At 49.8% G+C, this 13,519-nt stretch overlaps 2 protein-coding genes across 2 annotated transcripts in view; both read left to right on the top strand.

Annotated features, from left to right (window-relative positions):
* The window catches only part of CORO1C (coronin 1C), a 34,657-nt gene extending 33,043 nt beyond the window's left edge, over positions 1 to 1,614 (top strand). Inside the window, exon 10 of the mRNA XM_056859181.1 lies at positions 1,470 to 1,614. Within this exon, the coding sequence (XP_056715159.1) occupies positions 1,470 to 1,589 (120 nt within the window). The 3' untranslated portion in view covers positions 1,590 to 1,614. The remainder of the gene's footprint in view (positions 1 to 1,469) is intronic.
* Positions 1,615 to 12,295: 10,681 nt separating this feature from the next.
* Positions 12,296 to 13,315, top strand: LOC130485971 (uncharacterized). The gene has a single exon (XM_056859111.1). The coding sequence runs from the start codon at positions 12,296 to 12,298 to the stop codon at positions 13,313 to 13,315; it is 1,020 nt and encodes a 339-aa protein (XP_056715089.1).
* The last annotated feature ends 204 nt before the right edge of the window (positions 13,316 to 13,519 follow it).

Here is a 13,519-nt window from a genome sequence, read left to right as displayed (position 1 = left end):
TGTCCACTCCCCTCTTAAAGCCTTCCAAGTTGACTGCCATCAGCACATCCTGGAGTAGGGTGTTCCACAATTTAACTATGCATTGTATGAAAAAATACTTCGTTTTATCTGTTCTGAATCTCTTACCCTCCAGCTTCAGCAGATGACCCCACATTCAAGTATTATGAGAGAAGGAGAAAAGCTTCTCCCTGTTCACACTCTCCAAACCATGCATAATTTTATAGACCTCTATTGTGTCTCCCTTAACTGTCTTCTTTTCCAAGCTATACAGCCCTAAGCGTTTTAACCGCTCCTCATAGGGCAGTTTCTCAGTTCAGTTCACGTGTTAGGGGATTTTTAACATTAAGTTAACATCCTCCAAAATGTTTCACATATCTCAACAGCAGTCTAAGCTAGTGAGGATGTAAAAGTTCTAATGTCCTGTACTGAATGGCTGGCATGACCTGCCCTTGAAAAGCGGCAAGAGGGGAAGGAAGGCGCACCCAGCACCGGGCCCCTGGAAGCTGCTTCCCCAGAGGCTGCCTCTAGGCCCCACCCACTGTGCCTCTGAGATGGCCTTGTGGGGGGTGCTTTTTTGGCAGGGCTGAAAGAGCAGGAGAGCTCCTATGGGAGTGCCTGCTCCTGGAAAGGCTCTGGAGAAGTCTTGAGAAGAGGAGGTTAAGGGGGGACATGACTGGTCTCTTTAAGTATTTGAAAAGCTGTCACTTAGAGGAGGGTAGGGAGCTGTTCCTGTTGGCAGTAGAAGATAGGACACGCAATAATGGGTTTAAATTGCAGGAGGAAAGGTACTGGCTGGATATTAGGAAAAAGTTTACACAGAGTTGTTCGACAGTGGACTCAGCTACCTAGGGAGGTGGAGAGCTCCCCCTCACTGGCAGTCTTTAAGCAGAGGCTGGTCAAGCACTGGTCAAAGATGCTCTAAGTGGGTCCTGCATTAAGCAGGTGGTTGGACTAGATGGCCTGTATGGCCCCTTCCAACTCTATGATTCTATGGGCAGAGGGGGTGTCTAGGTAGCCCCATTCAGAGCGCATGGCAGCAGTCTGATGTAGAAGTCTTGGAGGCGTAGATGACAGTAGCAGCATCTCTTTGTTCCAGGAGGGGGCACAGCTGGTGAATCTGCCAGAGTTGATAATAAGGCATTTCTGGCTACAGCCATGTCTGACCGGGCCACAGCCCCACCACAACCATTCATGCTCAGATTGGGGGCTCATATCTCTAGGCCAGCATGGCTTGCTTCTTGACCTGCCCCGGCCAATGCATGTCTTAAGGTGGCAGGATTCACGTAAGTGATGCTTTTCATGTAAGTAACGCCCTGCCCTCCTGTCCAAACCACACCACTACTTTTGGCAAGGTTCGATAAATCCCCCAGCAACCCAGCCAGCTTAGTGGGAATGAACGGTTTTGTTTTGCCGCACGGGACTCTTTCCTCCCGTTATTTTGATACTTATTTTCTCTCTTTCTGTTCTAGCAAAACGAAGCCAAATTGGATGAAATTTTGAAAGAGCTGAAATCTCTAAAAGACACAATCGCCCATCAAGACGAACGCATTTCCAAGTTAGAACAGCAGATGGCGAAGATTGCAGTCTGAGAGCTGGGAAGGGGGGAGGGGAAGAAGCAGGACTGTGATGAGCCAGGTGTGGGACCATGGGGGGGAGGGAGAGGCGAGGTGGGGGGAGACACTGCCGCTTGGGAAGACATTCCATCTCCCGGCACTACTGCTTCCAGGGGCATTCCAGTCAGAACTTAGTTCTCCTAAATTCACGAGCACCAGTGGAAACTGGCGATCCAAAGCCAAGTTTTTTAGTGAAAGAGTATCATTTTGTTCTTGACAGTTGTCATGTGGCTGTTGCCCAAAAGTGCTGCTTTTACAGTCTGCTTCCACATATTAATTGATTTGAACGACAGTCCTTCTGCCTTTCCAAACTTGCCAACCTCCTAGGATTCGGGACCAATTGCCATGTTGTTTTTAAAGTACTTTTTTAAACCTTAAAGTTGCCAAAATCCCAAAGTAGCTTTTTTATTTTTATTTTTTTTAACCATTTTGCAGTATTTGATTTTTTTAATCTACAGAAACGTGACTCTGTGTTTATTTGTGCCATTCAGAGAACAAAGAGGGTTTTTTGTCAGAAATCTTTTACCTTCGGACATTTGGAGGGAGGGTCCCAACGCAGCAGGGAGGCGGCGGCCCAGAAGGGGGTCTGTGCCTGAGACTGCTTGTGCTTTTGCTGACTTTCTCTAGCTGCATCCCAACCCCCTCGCCACCGTGGGCTCGTGACCTCGGCTTCCCCTCTGCAGCAGAGGGCTTTTCCAGACCTGCCTGTTGAAGTCATGTTTTCCCTTTAGCTGGGCATGTTGTGCTTTGGGTTAATCTCCATAGCATCCCAGATTGGCATATTGTGGTGGTTGCTGGTGTTTGGCTCTGCGTGTCTCTGCAGATGTTCTGTTTATCATCCAGATTTAAGGTTTTTAAGAATATGATATTGGAGCATCAAGGACAAATTTTACAAGCTCTTCAGTGACTTGTTGGGATTTCCCCCCCTCCTTCCTTCCTTCCCTGGGTTTATAGCTTGTGCAGCCGTGCCTCTCTCGGAGCCTGGGTTTTCCTCATGTGGGTCACTAAGGGTTATTTAAATTAGTGAGAGTTTCTCTCTTAAAAAATTCTCATGTTCCTAGAGAAACCGGAGCCAGAGCTTGGCTGTCTCTGCCGCGGCAGAGGGGCGTCCATCTGCTCGTGGTTGATGGTGCCTTGGACTGTCCGGGCTGGTTGCCTGGAGCCAGGCAGGTGCGTCAGCAGGGAGCCCGCCTCGGAGCAGTTCCATGAGGCCCCAGGGCCAGGTGGGAGGTGGCTGTTGGTCCCATGGGTCACCTGATCCCTTGCTGGCTTGGAGGCAGTGGCGGCAACATTCTCCAGCTCTCTTAGTAGGTGGTGCTGTAGCCGGGCAGAGACCAGACGCACAATGCCCTTGGTTCGCGTGCTGCCAGGTTGGCATAGGAAGTGCCTGAGCACTGTTGGTGGAGCCCCCCCCCAATAGCTCCAGCACCTGACACTGAATGACAGTTTGTACCCCAAGTTTGAGTCTCAGCTTGCACACACAGGTTGTACTCCTCTTTTGTTTTTAAAGTGGTGCTTGCTTCCAGGCTTTCAAGAGCTGCGGGGTTATTACCTACCCCTCAAAGAAGAGTCTTAGTAGTCACACATGGCTGGGGGAAAAAAAACTGGCTCCTGGATCCTTGGTGCTCATCCAGAGGAAATGCAGACAGCCGACCGGTCCTGTGCTGCAGCAGGGGGCGGTTCCTTCACATTCTGGATGGAGTTCTCTCCTCTTTTGTTTTCCTCTGCTGCATTCTTCTGTGGTGGCCACTGAACCAGAGGCGGCTTCATGCCAGGAAGGGTGTGCTCTGGGCCCAGAGTCAATGCAGGATGTTCTGCCTAGCCGTGTTCATCTTGCAGGACTGTCAGGCTGCACCAGGTGGTTGTGCATTCTGGATGCTGGTAGCTCCGTGTGAAGAGGGGCGAGACCCAGAAGGAGGGTCCACAGCCATTCTCAGTTTGTGCTGGCCCAGTATGCCAGTCTAACCAGCACCGACCAGTGCAGTCGCTCCCCTCCCCTCTCTTGGTGTCTTGCAAATGTCGGGTGCGTTGAGTCGCCAAGACACCCAGAATTCTCTTGTGGCTGGACCATAACCGGGGGCTCCTTGGTCACCTAGAAGCTTCTTGGGATAAGAGGTTTTTAATAGTGGACATTGTGCTTCTCTCTCTCTCTCTTTTTTTTTTTACACACACAAACACATGCACACACCTGGAAACAAACATTGAATTGGGACATGGTGAGCCCTCATTCCATCACCTGCAGTAAAAATGTGTTGTGAGCTTTTTCTCCAGTAGTTAGGATTTCTAAAGTTGTCAGTTATTTAAAAAAAAAAAAAATTGCATGTTCAAGACTTAACAGTAAGTGCTCTGGGAGGGTTGGATCCTGTCCTGAGCTCCATTCCACTAACCAAGCTCCCCACCCCCACCCCCCGGTGTGAGGAGCCTGTGGCTGTCAGAAGGGGCTCGAGGCCTCCTTGAACCAGGACGGAAGCAGCCCCCACTAGTGGAATATGGATTCAGATGCTCTGGCTCATGGTGTGCTTGTTTGGGAAGCTGAACCACAGGGACAGAGGACAAAGTTGTCGCTGGGGTGTATTGGGTGGGGGATTGTGCGCGCGCTGCATGGTGAAGATTTAGAAAATGGGAACTTTTGTAAATTGGGAATGGGAAAACACCAGAAGAGTTGCGGTTGATACTGATCAGTGCATTTTAAAAAGGGGGAGTAGAGCGGAGAGGAGCAGGAGCCGCAGTGAATCTGTAGCCAAGGCGTTTTGGAGGAACTGTGAAGTTTGGTGTTTTGGTTGACGAAGTGGTAAGTGACTTGTGGAGTTAATGGAAGAGAGGTAAAAAAAGAGAGAGATGAACTCCCCCCCTTCCCCAAGTTGTTATCTTGTCAATCCCTACATGTTGCTTCAGTGTGATGTTCTTGGAGACCTTTTGAATTTTTAATCACTGGGGAGGGGGAGACTTTTTTCACCCAAGTGTCCAGTTCAGCCATTCCCCAGGGCCCTCCTTCCGTTGCTCCCAAAAGCACTGGCTTTCAACAAGAGTGACTTTCTTGAAGGGGAGGAGGGATCGGGAAAGGCCTCCTTGAAGGTTTTGTTTGCATTTTATTTAAGAGAACTGGTGATGCCAAACTAGGCTCAGAAGGAGTCGGTGCCGGCAGCTTTTTGCTAGTGGTGACTCCCCCCGCGAGATCCAGCAAAAGTGTTTTGAAAGACGCCCTCTTATAGAGCGGCCGTAGCGTTCTGTCCAGATATTTGCTGCCAATTTCAGAGATTAAAAAAACATTGATTACATCCATTGCTTTCTGTGGTTGTCTTTATTTTCCTATTCAAGCACACCCACTGGGGCAAGTTCTTTTTTACAAGTCATGTTGAAATGGACGGGGGCAGCAGATGAGCACAGGTGTGCCTTTAAATCCGGCAACAAGAGGCAGCAAGAAGACCTCACAGAGCCTGTCTGGCTGCTGCCAAAATTGGCAGCCCTGCGACATCACCTCCTCTCTCCCTCGCAGCGTCTCGTTAAGCGCCGCACCCCTTTCCCTCCTGCAAGCTTCAGGGGTTGGAGTGGACCAAAGGGCCAAAAAGTGAGCAACAGGGCACAGGTCACCTGTTTTGCTTTACTGGACCTTATACACGATGGAAGAAAGGCAGAGCTCAGCAGCAGCCATTTGCTTGCTGTAATTGGTGTCCTTCCTCCAAGAAAGGTGGTCCATAAATGTCTGTCTAAAAAATAAATGCTATGCGGCAGTCTGGTCCCAGTTGTCTGGATCGTTCTAGCTGGGCCTCCCGGAATGATGCTGGTGGAGTCCTGAATCAGATGACGGCCCTTCCCTGGACCTTTGGTCCATGTCTTTGGCTCTTGCAGCCTTGCTAGGAGTTCTGATGTGTGTCACTGTGGAGGATTATCAATTCCTCGCTAGTAGAGGGAGCCCTCCCAAAATCACTGAAAGAGGCTGCTGTCAGGTCATTGTTGACAAAGCCTCTCTAAATATTTTAGTAATACCCCCAGCTGCATTTAGTAATACCCCCAGCTGCAGCTGCATTCTCTAGTTGTTGAAGCTTCCAGATCACAATCTAGGGCAGTCCTGCATAGTAAAGTAGTCCAGTCTGGAAGTTATAGAGGCATGGACCGACACTGCCAGCCTAACAGGGTCTACACAGGGAGCCATTTTCCACACCAAACGTAGCAGAAAGAATGCTCTTCTTGCAATTGCAGGAATGTGTCCTTCTGGCAATAAAGTGAGGCTGAATAACATCCCCAAGCGCTTCACTGGATTTTCCTGCTTAAACACCATCCCATCTCATCTCTGTCTTGCCTGGATTCAGCCTTAGCTTGTTATTCTTCAACAACTTGACCACACCTTCCAGGCACTGGCGTACAACAGAGACAGGTGCTTGTGGTGGCTTATGCAAAGAAATATAGAGCAGACACCCAATCCCGTGTGTGTAAAGTGCCATCAAGTTGCAGCCGACATATGGTGACCCCTTTTGGGGGTTTTCATGGCAAGAGACTAACTGAGGTGGTTTGCCAGTGCCTTCCTCTGTATCGCAACCCTGGACTTCCTTGGTGAACTCCCATCCAAATACTAACCAGGGCTGACCCTGCTTAGCTTCTGAGATCTGATGAGATCAGGCTAGCCTGGGCCATCTAGGTCAGGGCCCCAATCCTATAGCTGTAGATAATCTTATTTAAATTCTGACATACAGATTTAACGATATTGGTGAGGGAATTGACTGTTGTGGAATTCCACGGTAAAATTCCAACACCAAGGGGCTGGCCAATTCTCCCCCCCCCTTTTTGCCGTCAAGTCATAGCTGACTTACAGCAACCCCATGGGGTTTTCAAGGCAAGAGATGTTCAGAGGTGGTTTGCCACTGCCTGCCCCTCTTGTGTCACAACCCTAGACATCCTTGGTGGTCTCCCATCAAAATACTAATCAGGGCTGACCCTGCTTAGCTTTCTATGTCCGATGAGATCAGGCTAGCCTGAGCTTGACCAATTGTAACCAGTTTCTAATTTACCTTTAACATTTAAAAACCTTCCAAAAAACACTTAACCTAAGTGAAGTATTTTCACTGCCCCAGGATGTACACATGAACATATGAAGCTGCCTTCTACTGAGTCAGATCCTTGGTCCATCAAAATCAGTACTGTCTACTGAGACTGGCAGTGGCTCTCCAGGGTCTCAGGCAGAGGTCTTTCACATCACCTTGCCTAGTCCCTTGAACTGGAGATGCCAGGGTTTGAACCTGGGACCTTCTGCATGCCAAGCAGAGGCTCTACCACTGAGCTACAGCCCCTCCCCTGCAGCCACAGGTTTTAAAAAGGGATTAGACAGATTAATGGAAGGCAGGTCTACCAGAAGCTACTAGTCGTGGTGACTAAAGGTAGCCTTCACATTCAGAGGCTGCAAACCTGACTACTAGCGCCAGGAGGCAACAGGGGAAGGCCTTGATCTTTATGCCCTGTTGTTGGCCCTCCAGGGCAACTAACTGGTTGGCCACTGTGTGAAACAGGATGCTGGACTAGATGGACCCTCACTGGTCTGATCCAGGGGGGCTCTTGTTATGTTCTCAGCCATGGTGCATCACACCATTTCTCTCTTCTGCACCCTGAAACAAAACTTCTCTATCCCTGAGACAGAGATCCTCCAGCATCACCATTTCATTGAAGCGCAAGATGCTAGTTGGATCCACACAGTTACATTTCTACAATGGTTGCATTATTTTGCATAGGGCACAGGAACTTGCAATCCAGCGTATGCATTCAAATCCTGTCGTTTGTGTGGTCAACCTGCACTGGGATGTATTTAGGAGCTTTAATGAGACCAGTATCCTTCATGATTCTTTAGCCAGGGTGTAGTTAGTAACTGGCTACATGATTTATCATGTGAATGGTTTTTTAATAACACCAGGAGGCAGCAAGTCACAAACTGCAGGCAGGTATCCTGATGAGTCACGGCTTGGTTCACAAATCTGTCAGAATGCAGATAGTCCTTCATCCTGGGGTAGTGTGACAGAGCACCAAACCAGGATCTCAGGCTAGGATTTGTAGCCGGTAGTTAACCGCAGAAGCAGTGGCTTCTGACGTTGCAAAACAGAAAACAACCTTTATTGGCATTTAATGTTGCAAAACACTGTTTTCATAGTGCTATTCCAGGAAAAATGTCCTCTGCTGAGAAGTGGAGAGGAAGCAAAAAGCAGCTCAAATCAGGGGCTTGTTTGCTTAAATCTGGTAGACTAATCAGAGTTTATTGCACAAACCATGGTTTATGGTGTCATCTGAATGCAATCTGCAAGAATGACTTGCCTGAGGTCTCACAATAAGGTTACTCGTTGAGTAGAGATCTGCACCAAGATTTCCATATCCAAGGGCGGCACTTGTCCCTTCCAGTCAGCCAATACAAATCCACACTCAGTCTGGTACTCTCACAGTGGTGAGTTTTTGTCCAGTAGACAATGTGGCTTTAGCGTTGGTGGTTTGCCTTTTCCCCCTAACAAATATCCCCCCGGATGCTCTTTACTTCCTCTCATCTTCCCAGACCTTACTAGTGTTTGAAGCCATGGCTCTTATGGCCTATGGGATTTAAGTGTTGCAGCAATGTATTTCACAACGGTCTTCCCTGACGCTTCTTTTCCCAACACCCCCAGCTCTCTCTTGCTTGCGCAAATGGGTAGTGAGACACGGGCTGTTCTCTTCCTCCTCTGAAGGCCAAACTTTCTCAAAGGCCAGTTAAGGCAAAAATCTTTCTTCTAAATGTGTGCATTCACACTGTCACTAATCCTAGTCCTATCCAAACACACCCTTTGTGTTAACCTTTGTGTTTTACATATGTTTTATGATATTTATTTGATGAAAATGACTATATAACTTTAGGATTGTTAGCCACCCAGGGTCTCAGGCTGAGGTCTTTCATACCAACTACCTGCCTAGTCCCTTTAACTGGAGATGCCGGGGATTGAAGCTGGGACCTTCTGCATGCCAAGCAGATGCTCTACCACTGAGCCACAGCCCCTCTCAGACAAACGGGTGTGTGTGGTGAAAATAGGGGGCATTGAAGAAAAAATTACATCCACTCTTTCCCCATCATCCCTGACAATGGGGGATGTTGCCAAGCAGAGCAGAACATGCCTGGGCTCCTAAAATCTTGAGTCTGGCTCTTGGGGACTTGAACTGTTTACCTACCCTGCGTTGGGGGGGGGGGCTACTTAGGAGGAGTCATTTATAACGGAGTTGAACTGGACTTTGACAGGCAGCTGCAGAGGATTTGAGGGAGGTTAGGTACTATTGCCTTGGCTATAAGTGAAGCAACTGCCTAGCCAAGGCAAGGAAGGAAATGGGATGGAGCACTCAGCAGCTTTTGGCCTTCAGGCGCCAGATGTCAGTGTGGCAATCCTGGTGGGGTCTTCCGTGGTGACCCTGCCTTGGCCCTGAGGCCTTGGCCAACATCCTCTTTGAGAAGGACATTGATAAAGTGATGCTCCCTTAGTGGGCCTGGAGGTGGAACCAGATTATCTCTTCCTGTTTTAGGAAGCAATGTGACTTTGCCAGTAGCCCATGATTGAGGAAATGCTTTGGGCCAACGTATTCCGTTTTCAGCCCTTTGTAAGGGGTGAGATAAGATTTCAGAGAATGCGTTATAGTTTCTTGAAGTTGTACATACTTAAGTGAATTTATTTAGAAAATGTATATGCTGCCTCTCCAGAGATCTACTCAAGGAGGCTTACGACTAATAAACGAAACTATTAAAACACAAAGCAATTAAAACACAGGCATCAAAACAGCAGTTCAATGCCATTAAAACAAGCCTAGGTATTAGGGTTGCCAACCTCCAGATACTAGCTGGAGATCTCCCGCTATTACAACTGACCTCCAGCTGATAGAGATCAGTTCACCTGGAGAAAATGGCCGCTTTGGCCATTGGACTCTATGGCATTGAAGTCCCTCCCCTCCCCAAACCCCGCCCTCCTCAGGCTCTGCCCAAAAAACCTCCCGCTGGTGGCAAAGAGGGACCTGGCAACCCTACCAGGTATAACAGTAGCATAAAATATGCATTGAGCAGCCTGGAATGATATAGATAAAATAACCCTCAGGCTAGAAGCAGACAACTGATTGAAAGATAAAACTCCTTGCTGAAAAATGAAGATAAATGAGCTCTGAGAAGTTCTTCTGACTTCTCCTCCTCCTTCCTTCTGTGGAAGTGATGTCATGTTCAGAGCTCAGAACATCGATTGTGCATGTGTGCAAGACTTCTGCAGAACAATCTTTGCACTCTGGAGCCACTACTTGATGGCATTTATGCATAATTTTTCTCTCCCCGCTCCTTGCAAGAGGAAGCTGCGTCACGTGTATTCTCCAAAACCACAACTTCTCTTCTGACTCTGCCTGTGTGCCTTATGCTGCCCAGCTGTAGATTTCCGGTCTTGTCCTGTAGCAGGTAAGACGAACTCTGAAGGTGGGGGTGGGGGTGGGGGGATGGGCTCTCCATCAGGGTTTGCACCTCTTGTCCAAGGGGCGTTTGCTAAGGCAGCAGCACCTTTCCCAGCTGTCTGGCATCTGATGAAGGGAGCTTTGACTCTCAAAAGTTGATACCAGTGCAGTGTAGCAGTTAAAGTGTCAGACGAGGATCTGGGAGATCCAGGTTCGAATCCCCACTCGTGCCACGGAAGCTTGCTGGGTGACCTTGGGCTACTCATGCATAACCTTACCTCACAGGCTTGTTGTGAGGATAAAATGGAGGCGAGGAGAAGGATGTAAGCCGCTTTGGGTCCTCAGTGGGGAGAAATGCTGGGTATAAATGAAGTAAATGTAGGGGAAGGGGCTGTGGTTCAGTGGCAGAGCATCTACTTGGCATGTAGAAGGTCCCAGGTTCAATCCCTGGCATCTCCAGTTAAAGGGACTAAGCAAGTAGGTTATGTGAAAGACCCCGAGACCCTGGAGAGCTGCTGCCAGTCTGAGTAGACAATACTGACTTTGATGGACCTTGATGGTCTGATTCAGTATAAGGCAGCTTCAGGTATGTTAAATAAATACCCTGGAAATCTTTTTGCTCTTTAAGGAGCTACTGGACTCAAATCTTCAATGCCCGTATTTTATCTGGGTATGTCACATGAAGTGGAAAAGAATCTGTGCAAGTCCAGATGGGCTTAAGGGTTCTGGCACATACAAACTGCCTTTGGTTTAGAAAAGTGGTTTTCAAAAAGCAGCCCAGAGAAAAACCTTCATCTGAGAAGAAGTCCAATCTGTGTTGAGGCACAACGCAAGAGCAGGTGGTTGCTTGGCTTGAAATGGAAACCGGCTGGTTTCCTGTTGTCGGTGTTCTAACGTCTGCAGGGGTGGTGCTGGGTCTTCAGGTACTGTAAAGACACTCTTGGTGGCAGGATCCTTCACATTGTCTGAAAAGTGGAGCTTCAACAGGAGCAGTCTGTCTTGGCAAGGTGGGGGAGACGCTGCTGGATTTCTGCCTGTCATGCAGCTATTTAGGGCACGAGGATGGGGGGGAGAAGAGTGGTCTCTTACCTCCAGGCTCATTTATGAGTGCCAGGCACTGAGGCCGTTGCTTTCCTGTCCTGCGTGTGAGCATCCAGGGGCATCTAGTTGGCTATCACTGCGGACAGAGCTGGGTGGCTCAGGTTGAGCTGGTAACACAATTCCTACATCCTTGTATGCATTAGATGAATTCCAGGAGAGCCAGCATGGTGTAATGGTTAAGAGCAGTGGTGGTGGACTTTAATCTGGAGAACTGGGTTTGATTCCCCACTCTTCCACATGAAGCCAGCTGGGTGACCTTGGGCTAGTCACAGTTCTCTCCAAACACTCTCAGCCCCACCTACCTCACAGGGTGTCTTTTGTGGGGAGGGGAAGGTAAGCTGGTTTGATTCTTAATCACTGGCAGGAGGTTTTTGGGGCAGAGCCTGAGGAGGGCAGGGTTTGGGGAGGGGAGGGGAGGGACTTCAGTGCCATAGAGTCCAATTACCAAAGTGGCCATTTTCTTCAGGTGAACTGCCTGGAGGTTGGCAACCCTAGCCGCAACACATTGACATAGCTGCTGCCCCCCTGGAAGGTAGAGCTGCATTTGACTGGTTGGCTTCTCAATTTATGGGACACCAAAGGATCAATCTGTCTTGAGTAGGGTTACCAACCTCCAGGTGGTAGCTGGAGATCTCCAGCTATTACAACTGATCTCCAGGCGACAGAGATCAGTTCCCCTGGAGAAAATGGCCACTTTTTTGGGTGGCTTGGCCAAAGGACTAGTTCTGCTCTGATAAAAAAAGCTCTTCCGTGGCAGCCATTTTGAGTGGAGAGTGACTGTTGTGTTAGGTTGCCAACATCCAGGTAGTAGCTGGAGAGCTCCTGCTATTACACCTGATCTCCAGCCGATAGAGATCTGCTCACCTGGGGAAAATGGCCACTTTGGCAATTGAACTCTATGTAGGATTGCCAACCTCCAGGTACTAGCTGGAGACCTCCTGCTATTACACCTGATCTCCAGCCGATAGAGATTTGCTCACCTGGGGAAAATGGCCACTTTGGCAATTGGACTCTATGGCATTGAAGTCCCTCCCCTCCCCAAACCTGCCCTCCTCAGGCTCCGCCCCAAAAATATCCACATATTTCTCCACCCGGAGCTGGCAACTGGTGTAGGAACCAATGTTAATGTACCTATTTGCCTGTCTCCCCCACCTGCTTCAGGTTCGATGGCGTCCATCGAACACTCCCTGGTGATGGTTCTTTCGAGCCTCCTCGTCGCCGGCGGTTACAGTTTCCCCGGCCTCCCTGCCGATTCTCTGCTTGTTGCTGCAGGACAGTGGGAGTGGAAGACGGCGGGAGAGGCAGGCCATGAATCTCCTCCACTGGCCCGTCGAAAGAGGGAAATTGGGCTTCCCATAGAAAGCTCTAACAAGTCTACCCTGGCGGCAACAATTCCCCTGATACTGGAAGAGGAAACCACAGAACCTTTCACGGTGCCCACAACTCAGTCGCTGGAGGAAGATGAAACCACTCCACCAGGGCTGGCTGGAAAAGGCTCTTCCGCTGAGACCACGGCAATGTCGAGCCCCCCCAGAGACCCTTCCACAGAAGCTCCTGTTGCCCCCCTCACCACCGTGGTGAACACAGCACCGCTTCGCGGCCAAATGACCCCTGCCGGCCTCAGCGAAGGCTTCACCGAGACTGAAGATACCCAAGATGGCAGCCGTCCTTCTCACACCATGGATACCGCACAACGTAACTCCACGGCAACCCCTCAGACTTCGGCGGGCTCCTCGGCTCCTTCCGTAGTGACCTTGGGGCCTGTTTCAAAGTCCGGTGCAAAAACAAGAGGAAGCACCGGCTCTTCTCTCTCGCCACCCATGGCCAAGTCCAGGCCAATCCCCACCGTCCAGACGGGACCTCCCTCCAAAGAGGCCCCCCAAGGCCCTGACAAGATGCTCGGGCAGTGTTTGCTGGCCATTTCCCTCCTGGCCCTGGCCGCCGGCGTCTTCATCATCGCCACCTTCGTTCTCGCCACCCTGCTCTTGCGCCAGAAACGGGCCTACAAGCTCCGAAAGCAGCACAGCCACACGGAGATGGTGTGCATCTCGTCCCTGCTGGCTGCCGAAGAGGCGGAAGCTTCTGGAGGAAGGCTCTCCCGGGTCAGAAGGGCTCCCCTGGGCCAGAACGGATCCGAGACAGATCTGGACAATTTAACTCTGAACAGTTTCCTGCCCGACCATTAACCCGCTCTCCTGGGCTTCAGAGTTCCCCGGCCCACTCCGGTTTTCTCTTTGCAGAACCTTCTGTGCCTTGAACGAAAGGTCCTCTGGGCTGGTTTTTCCAGCTCAAGGCGCCTCTGGGTCGCATCTGTTCAATCCCGGGCTGCGGAAACTCTCAGTCGGCTGATGAAGGTTTTGCTCCCTTTCTAGGGATTGCCTATTTGCATA

The sequence above is a fragment of the Euleptes europaea genome, chromosome 13 (genome assembly GCF_029931775.1).
Source record: "Euleptes europaea isolate rEulEur1 chromosome 13, rEulEur1.hap1, whole genome shotgun sequence".
Lineage (NCBI taxonomy): Eukaryota > Metazoa > Chordata > Lepidosauria > Squamata > Sphaerodactylidae > Euleptes > Euleptes europaea.
This window is presented reverse-complemented; position numbering and strand designations above follow the sequence as displayed.

What these genes read in the sequence shown, in the direction of transcription:
- LOC130485971 (XM_056859111.1), top strand. Translation starts at nt 12,296, where the DNA reads ATGGCGTCCATCGAACACTCCCTGGTGATGGTTCTTTCGAGCCTCCTC.